Source organism: Aotus nancymaae, unplaced genomic scaffold, assembly GCF_030222135.1.
Source record: "Aotus nancymaae isolate 86718 unplaced genomic scaffold, 86718_ANA_hifiasm-v0.15.2.pri h1tg000058l, whole genome shotgun sequence".
In the NCBI taxonomy this organism is placed as follows: Eukaryota; Metazoa; Chordata; class Mammalia; order Primates; family Aotidae; genus Aotus; species Aotus nancymaae.
Window position 1 is genome coordinate 7,137,627 of NW_026988472.1, and position 9,229 is coordinate 7,146,855.

General features: G+C 40.8%; 1 protein-coding gene across 2 annotated transcripts; it reads left to right on the top strand.

Moving 5' to 3' along the window:
• Positions 1 to 2,845: 2,845 nt before the first annotated feature.
• XAGE3 (X antigen family member 3) lies at positions 2,846 to 8,699 on the top strand. Of its 2 annotated transcripts, none has more exons than XM_012443772.2 (5): positions 2,846 to 2,914; positions 3,779 to 3,867; positions 4,365 to 4,467; positions 6,002 to 6,127; positions 8,590 to 8,699. In XM_012443772.2, exons 2-5 carry the CDS (start codon positions 3,787 to 3,789, stop codon positions 8,610 to 8,612), a joined length of 333 nt encoding a protein of 110 aa, XP_012299195.1. In that variant the 5' UTR covers positions 2,846 to 2,914; positions 3,779 to 3,786; the 3' UTR covers positions 8,613 to 8,699. The 2 variants fall into 2 exon arrangements, with proteins under 2 accessions (XP_012299195.1, XP_012299196.1); XM_012443773.2 differs by lacking the exon at positions 2,846 to 2,914 and adding an exon at positions 3,619 to 3,670.
• The last annotated feature ends 530 nt before the right edge of the window (positions 8,700 to 9,229 follow it).

Consider the following 9,229-nt stretch of genomic DNA (forward strand, 5'->3'; position numbering starts at 1 on the left):
CTGCTCTCTTGGCCCTGAGTGTTAGCCCTGCTCCCTTGCCCCTGGGCAAAAGCCCTGTTCCCTGAAATTGAGGAGGTGGCTCTGTCATCTGGAGCTAAGGAGGAAACTTCTGGATTCCTGTTCCCCAGGTCGTTGCTGCCTGGACCTATAGAGGCAGTGGCAACTTGCCAGCCTCTGCAACTGTAGCTCTCCCCTCAAAGTCACTCTTCCTTTATTTTGTCCCATTTTTGTCCCTTTCACTTCAGGCTGGCTGTGCTTCTATTGGTTTAAAATCGTCAAAAACATGTTAGCCTCTGATGCAATTCATGGCGTCCATGCCAACAGACCTTCAGTCCTCCATAGATCTTTCCTGGATAACTGCATCTCCATCCCTGCATTCTGCTGAGATGGCTGATTAGATCCATGACTCACATCCCTCATCTCTTTAGCAATCAGTTGTCCCACTACACCCTTGGCCCTAGTTCCAGAGCTTGCTATTTGGGTAGGCTGAGAATCTTCTAAATAATCAAGGGCTGATTCCTTTTTGCTCAGCAGTTCTGTTGTTGATTTATTTCTCCTCCTTTGCATTTTGCAAACAGCAGTGAGGAGAAACCAAGCCACAACTTTAATACTTTGAAATATTCTTAGCTACATATGCAATTTCATCACTTATAAGTTTTAATCCACATCTAACAGAATGCAATCTAGCCAAATTATCTGCTACTTTCTTACAAGGATTGTGTGCCCACATGTTTCCAAAAACGTGTTCCCATTCCTGTCTGAGAGCTCACCATAAGAGCTTCAACATTCATATTTCTAGAAATATTCTGTTCATGATGATGGATGTATTTCTCTATAGTTATATAAACATGCCCACAATGCTAGAAACTCTCCTCCATTTGAATGACCTCCCACAATTATTCATTCAGAGGAGAGAAGCGATCTGCTGAGAACTCTTAAGAGCTTCCCAAACCCAGCCTACCCGTGCTTGCCCTGGCATTCTCCACCAACCTTCTGCATACGATGCTCTTGACTGAAGCCAGCCCCTCACCTCAGCTTAGGATCCCATGCCTCCCACCTTCTCTGGGGCTTTGCTTCTGCAATGATCACTCCTCTCTCCTTTGTTTTTTTTTCTTTTTTCTTTGTTTTTTTTTTGAGACAGAGTCTCACTCTGTCACCAGGCGCCAGGCTGGAGTGCAGTGGCACAATTTCAGCTCACTGCAACCTCTGCCTCCCGGGTTCAAGCAATTCTCCTGCCTCAGCCTCCCGAGTAGGTGGGACTACAGGCGCACACCACCACGCCCAGCTAATTTTTGTATTTTTTAGTACAGACGGGGTTTCGCCATGTTGGCCAGGATGGTCTCGATCTCTTGACCTCGTGATCTGCCCGCCTCGGCCTCCCAAAGTGCTGGGATTACAGGCTTGAGCCACCGTGCCCAGCCCACTCCTCTCTCCTGAACCACCACCTGCTGCCTCTAAATGGGATCATTCCCCAAGCTAAGGGAGAACTTTCTTCCCCCATGTCCTCCTGTAGCTACTAACACATTTACCTGCTGCCTTTCGCAGCAAAACTGCATGAACTTATACAATCCACTTCATTGGAGTCATTTTTCAAAATTATATAGGAAGGAAAATGAACCAGAACAACCAAAACGATTCTGAACTATAACTTTGGGGAGCTCACACTACATTATGTCAAGAGTCATGTTGATTCTAGTAATCCAGAGAATGTGGTACTGGGGAAAAATCAGCAGATCAGAATGGAGTCTAGCAACAGATTCACAGACATGATAAAGTCATTTTCAAAAAAGGTGCAAAGGCAATGGATAAATCTTGTCTTTTTGAGAAATTGTGTTGTTTTCCCCCTGCTTCTTGATCACTACATTCATTGTTCTTTACTACACTGGGTCCGTTACCTGGGTTTCTCCTTTGCAGTTCAACTGCTCTTTTGTTTAACTGTCCGTCTGCCCCACCACAGTGCAGTAGCCTCCATGGGACATACCCCGTGTGACCAGCATCCCAGATATTTTCTGCAACATGGCAGGCACCCATGCATATATAAATGAGAAAAAAGCATGTATAAATATACATATTAAAATAATTTATTTTTGTCACAAAAGGTCTTTCTGAGACACATCCTCCAGTAACGGTAACATGGGGCTGTCTGTTCCCAGTGTTTCTGGATGCATGAGAATGGTAGGGCAAAAGAGAGAACAAAGCCTCTTAGTCGCTTGCTTTCTACTACAAACACCTTAGGGATGCGAGTCTAAGAGAGAGGGAAAACCCCAGCCGGTCTTGCATGTACCTAACTCAGTGTGCATGCCCCTTGCTACCCAAGTGCCTTGTTGCCCATATGCCTTGCTGTCTGCCTTCTTTTCCTGCAGAGCTGTGCAAGGAGACATCATGACTTCTTTCTGTGTTGCTGACTAGGAGTCAGCTAGTAGGTCCGTAGATCAGTCTTCCCAGAGGTAAAGTGTGAGGAGGAGCACGCGGGCACGGTCCATGGCCTCCTAGGGGGAAGGACCTTGAGGTCCCTGTCCTTCTCCTAACAGGTGGCGACACAGCCATGGCCTTGCTGTCGTGGGGGTCCCAGACAGGGAAGGAAGGAGGGCCATAGAGGGGAGGAGGACCTAGTGACCATGGAGTAAGTTTTGAAGGGGGAAACTATTTGTGGTATTTGAGTCCCGGAGGCATATGAAACCACTCACAGACGGCACATTCCGACGTCTTCAGTGGGAACCTGCGCAGCGCAGGATAGGGTGGGGCGAGGAGAGGTGCCACAGCCCACAAGGCAGGCACCAACCTCACTGCGCATGTTCACTGGAAGTCTTCCCGTCCACCCCTTTGTGCATGTGATAAACACCGCGGAGCTGTGAGGGTCTGAGGATCGCGTTCCTGCTGTCTGGACTTTTTGTGTCCTACAGAGACGTAACCGGTAGGTCGGCAGGCCAGTCCTCGCAGGGAATGATGTGTGAGTGAGTGTGAGGAGGAGACAGTGGCTGTCCAGAGTGTGGGGCAGCATGGTCCGTGGCCTCAGAGGCCGTAGGGTCTCAAGGTGATTGACCTCCTCGTGAGGTGGCACCGCCATGGGCCTTGTGCGGGGGTCAGAATGAGGGAAGAAGGTGGGCCACGTAGTTGAGAGGGGTCAGGTGAAGATGGGTGAGTGCTGGGGGTACTGGGGAAGATATCTGAGTCCCTGGAACCCTCAACAGAGGACAGATTCCAGACTCTTCCGTGGAAACCAGGAAGGAGCGGGGGAGAGGGCATTAAGGAAGGGAACTGGGAATGCTGCGGGTTGGTGACCGCGGGCCTGATGTCTGTAGAGCGCCCAGCAGAGGTGTCCAGTGAGGAGGGCCCAGCGCTGTGTGGCAACTTCTCAAGTCCATCGTGGAGGTTTGAATGGGTGGAGCTCTCTGCCTTCCAACAAAACTTGATTTTATGGGGGAAATGGGCCTAACAAATGGGTGTGTGACAAAAGCCGTGACCACTGCAGTTTTAATTCTCTGGCTGTATTTTCCCAAATGTCTCCATGGAGCACAGTTCAGTTGTGAAACCAAACCTCATCAGAAATATCCTTTGTCTTTTGCCAGGAGCCTTAAGACATTGCTCAGCTTGCTTGACCAACTTAAGTGGCTTTGCAAGCATTCAGAAGGCACACACACTTACACTTTCCCTGTGACTTAGTTTGAAGGTATTTACAAACTTTTAAAAAATGGCGAGTTAACATTTGGTCATGGAAGCGGTCAAATACAGCTGTCCTTTCAAGTGCATTTACCAATTCACAGTATTCTGTTGGCAGTGTGAACTATGATTTGGAGAGGAAGATCAACATATAGGCCTAGACCAAGTAGAACTATACCACCTCCTGAGCTGATTGGGCCTATGCTGGTGAGTGCCTTAACCTTTGATGTTTTCTATTAGCAGAAAGTCATTTTTGTAACTTATTGTTGTTACAAAACATAGTTTTGTAATTGTTGCTGAACCAGTATAGATACACTGATAAAGGTCTCCCATGCTGATAAAAATGATCATGTGATCTCATGAAAGAAAGACTAATCCAAGAGGATTAAGTTCTGTTCTCTGGATGGATGATCTCGTGTTCCCCAGATTTTGCCCATGATTTCCTTCTCATGCTTATTTGCAAAAGATTACACACATTCATCCCAACATAGATTAAAACAGCTTCCAAAGCCCTTGAGGGCAACTGTCTTAGAGTAACCTCTCTGTGGAAAGAGTAACTTTATGAAGCATAAGTATGTGGAATAGTGTTGGAGAAATGTCTTTAGACTTATGATCAGAAATATCAATGTATTCTGTATATTTATATTATTGAAATGTATTGATAACAAAACTTTTTATCTGCACACACACACCTCTGGTTCCAGGAGCCTAATAATGAGGAGCCTCAGCAAGAGGAACCACTGGCTGAAAGTCGGAATCCTACACCTGGTCAGGAGAGAGAAGATCAGGGTGCAGCTGAGATTCAAGGTGCTGGGAAGGGAAAGAAAGAATGTGTATGAGGGGAGGAGGCCTATGTGTGCATCATGCCTTATGCCATGACCAGTAACAGGAGGAAAGAAAACATTAGGAAAGGATCTCAAACTTTGGCTGAGAGTTGGCTGGAAAAGTGGAGTATAGTTTGCAGCTTCCTGGAGTCCCTGGATATAATGAATCTTCTGTTACCTTTGAAATATATTTCGTATGCTTGAAAATACAGTTCTTGCAAAATCAGATGAAACTGTTTAATTTGATGTACAAAAATGTACATTATCTCACTAGTTTAATTTGATCTTCTTAGAATGTTGTTGTCTGATCTTCTCAGCCATGGTGTCCACAATATTGTAAGCACCCTTTAATAGTATGTAGAATGCCAAGTCACTCCACCTTATAGTACCCTGAATAAAGCCCATTTGCATAAGGATGTTAACCCCATTTTATAAATAAGAAAACTGAGTCTCTGAAATTGTGGTTTACCAAGAACACTTGACTCATGGAGAAGGAATTCATATTTCATTCCAAGCTTTGAGTTTTTCATACCATCTATGTTGTTAGAAAACGTGAATGATTTTGCTTGAAATGTTAATACTTGAAAGTGTCTGTACTGCAAGGTACTTCTGTATTGGCTCAGGAAAACATAGTTCAGTGAAGCAGGATAGCAACTTCGGAAAAGAGCTCAGTAAATGACAGCCATTGCTTCCCTTGATGTGTATTTTTGACAGTATGTTTGGTAAAAGCTGGATAATTCAGGACATTGGCATACAGGTAGCTATATTAGTATGATTTTAAGCGACTTTTTTAGAGTTGTTTAAATACTTTTATAATTAGAAAATTCAAAGTATAATAAGATTATCATGACACAGAAATTTCCTCAATGGATAGCATTTTGAAATTAAACATTGACAGAATTTGGGTCATGGATTATTTTAGCAGTTCACTGTTAAGAGGTTTCCGGAATATGACTGTCAACAATGCTCATTAATGTTTTTTCACTCAAATTTCTGTACTCTTGTGGAAGACAGTGATTTTGCTGTTGTATTTGGTACTTTTTTCTAAATGGGATTCATTTATGGAAAGTTACATTTAGGGCCTTTGGACCTAAGTTTGTTTAATTTTAACCAAAAATTTTCAAGTTACATCAAAAGGTGATGAGTGTCAGGACTGTAAGATTTGTCATGGGTTCACCAATATATTCATCTAATCTTTCAGAAAATTACATTTAAGTTATGATTAAAATACTATCCATTGGGCAGTCCTCAGATTTCCTAGATAGCTGATACTCACTGTTTAAAATACACAGTGGTAAAGTATAGGAAATGTAAGTGTGGTATGATTTTTCCTCAGATTGTCATTTAAGATAAGATTTCATAATAGCGGAAAACAAAGTTGTGACATCTTTACATCACATTTATTAGCACAGTAGTCTATAGGATTTTATTTCATAACACTGAGGAAAATAATAGTATCATTTCCTTATTTGTCTTTCTTGTTTGCGTGCTTCAATCAGAACCTTTGTAATTTTTAGTGCCTGATCTGGAAGCTGATCTCCAGGAGCTGTCTCAGTCAAAGACTGGGGATGAATGTGGAGATGGTACTGATGACCAGGGGAAGATTCTGCCAGAATCAGAGCAATTTAAAATGCCAGGAGGAGGTATGCTATCCATTAAGATGCAAAATTATGTGCTTTCTGTTTTCCACAATATTATACTTTTGATAATAAGAGAGAACATTACTACCGCTTTAAAATCAGAGTTCAAATGCAGACTTTCTTTGAAAGGTTTTTCAGACTCCAATTGCCTGACTGCCAAGACTTAAACACTATCAGATACAGACACAAAATGGGTCAAAGCCGTATTGAATCATCAAATATGAAAGCATATTTTTATTTCTGATTATACCCAACAACTAACAATTTTCAGATTCTTTTCTAATTTCTGCCTTTCAAAAATACATAATGCATTTGTAATACCAGTTTATGTGAAGTATCCTGAGCATCTTAAGCAGATTCTAGTACCAGCTGTAACATTATTTGTGAGATTCTGGATGAATTCCGTAAATTCTACACCCATCTTTTGCTTTTATTGAAAATAGTAAATGCAAATCAGATATATTAAAATCTGTTTCAAAGTTGGTTTCTGTATCCTCATGTTCTGTTGGATAGAATGCAAAGATATGATTTGTTTTTCGTAACAATCATTTTCACCCCAATTATAATATCTGAGTTGAGATTTCATGGTTCCCAAGAAAATAAGCAGGCAGCTGGCTTGACAAAAGTATCTTTTCCATGTAGTTTCCAAATTGGAGACTTTTAATCAGAAGAGCTTCTGAATTTATAGGAAGCATTCCATGTTTATAGAAGAAATTACCTAAATGTTTTTGCTCTATACTGCTGAACCTTTCCATTAGACTACTTACATTGAAAGATAGTTTTCAACTATTTCCAGGAGCCCATTGAACAAGCCTCAATTGTATTCTTAGGAAGATTATAGTCTTAAATGAATATCTTGCTAAAATAGATAGCAAGTTACATGAGAAAGGAAAATAATTAAAAATGAAAATAATAAAGAGCAATAGAATAAATCTAAGGGAAAAGGAAAGAGGTACTTAATAAAAGACAGGTATGAATAACTAATAAAAGGAAATGCAATCCAAAAGTAAGAAATTTAAAAGATTGTTCTTTTGAAAAATACCTATGAAGAGAGTAATAGTTTACACACTTAATAGTTTACACACTCTTAAAGAAAATGGAAAAAGCTCAACATGAAATATGAACAAGACCCTGACAGACACTGAATATATGGTATAATTGAAAGTGAATACATTCTTGAACTCCAATATTTTCAAAATATGAATGAAATGATTGATATGCTAGGAACATACACATTAGTTAATATATTCTAGTAATACCTGAATATCTAAACATCACAAAGACTGTGGAAAAACTTCTGAAATTTACCACTTATCCCTCAAAAACAACTTAACTTTTACAAACAAATACTTGGCTTTTCCAGATGTCTTACTCTCTTTTTGGATTTTCCTTTCCCTCCATTTCTTTTTTTGCACCACTATTCATGATATATGCCTCTTTCCCATTTTGATGTCAAAAATAATAGTGATAGATTAAACTGAATGTTACCATGTAATTTATTTTACCAATGGGAATACTTTCAAGTGTAAAAAGAGGGACTCTTCATATTGACATTAGGATGATAGGTGAAAATCTTGGACAAATGGTTACCGTACCTTAAAGACCACAGACGGGTAAACTAGTCCCAAGCATCATTTTTGCACTTCTGCACAACAGAGCAAATAAAGTGCAACACTGAGCTTTCCGTTCACTGCACTTATACAGCTCCTCATGTGACATTAACTGTTTCCCAGGAGCTTGTTGAACATCCCAACTATTATTTCAAGCCAAAACATGACATTATACATTTTTTGTAAATTCCTTTGTTTCTTGGGTTTGTTGTGTGTTGGTTATTTATTTATTTATTTTTATTTTTGAGACAGAGTCTCGCTCTGTTGCTAGGCTGGAGTGCAGTGGCGTGATCTCAGCTTACTGCAATCTCCGCCTCCCGAGTTCAAGCGATTGTCCTGCCTCAGCCTCCCAAATAGCTGGGATTACAGGTGCCCGCCACCACACCCAGCTAATTTTTTGTATTTTTAGTAGAAATGGGATTTCACCATATTGGCCTCGATCTTCTGCCTCGTGATCCTCCCGCCTCGGCCTTCCAAAGTGCTGGGATTACAGGCATGAACCACCCTGCCCAGCTGGTTATATTTTTATTAAAACTATACACAATGGTTGCTTTTCACTTGGAGCCACATTTTAATAGGTTCACTTGATTTAATTGTGTTCTGAAGTTAGACAGTTTTTGGTTTCCTTGAACTACAGAAAAGGTGTTTTGAAAATGTTGCTAGTATATATGCCTGGAAGTCTATCTTCAAAGTCTCTACAGAGATTTAACTGAATGTTAGCCATCGGGTTACTCTTAGGCTTCTGGTTTTAGTCCATGGTATAAAATCAAAACTTTGGTTTCCTTTACATGCCTTTAATGTCATCTGAATACAGTTCTGCTACTAATGTTCTCTCCTGTTTTGTTTCTATTACAGATGACAGGCAACCACAGTCTTAAACGAAGACAAGCTGCAACAACACAAACTTTTTATATAAGATATTTGACTTAAAAATATCTAAATAAACTTTTGCAGCTTTCTCCGAAGAAGTCTTGTACATCTTTTGTTCATTTTATTCCCAAATATTTGATACTATTGAAAATGGTGACCGGGTGTGGTGGCTCAAGCCTGTAATCCCAGCACTTTGGGATGCTGAGGTAGGAGGATTTCTTGAGCTCAGGAAACTGACACCAGCTTGGGCAACGTAGTGAGACTCCCTCACTGCAAAAGTAAATGAATGAATGCATGAATGTATGCATGTATATATGTAGCCTTTGTCCCAGCTACTCCTGAGGCTAAGGTGTGAGGATCCCTTGAACTCAGGAGGTCGAGAATGCAGGTAGTTATGCTCAGGCCACTGCAACTTCCCCCTGGATGACAGAGGGACACTCTGTTTAAAAAAAAAAAAAAAGGAAAAGCATCACTTTTGAAATTTTGTATTCTGATTACACTGGTATATACACTTGTGATATTATGAAATAGATAAATATGTATTTGGTCCTCAAGCTTCTATACTCGTATACAACTCTTAATATTTTTAGAGTCTCCACAAAGTGATGTCTTTTTGTATGCTAAT

Excerpts from the sequence above, each read along its gene's own strand:
- XAGE3 (XM_012443772.2), top strand. The coding sequence starts at position 3,787 with ATGATTTGGAGAGGAAGATCAACATATAGGCCTAGACCAAGTAGAACT. Across the intron at positions 3,868-4,364 it reads AGCTGATTGGGCCTATGCTG|GAGCCTAATAATGAGGAGCC; the intron begins GTGAGTGCCTTA and ends CTCTGGTTCCAG. Across the intron at positions 6,128-8,589 it reads ATTTAAAATGCCAGGAGGAG|ATGACAGGCAACCACAGTCT; the intron begins GTATGCTATCCA and ends TTTCTATTACAG.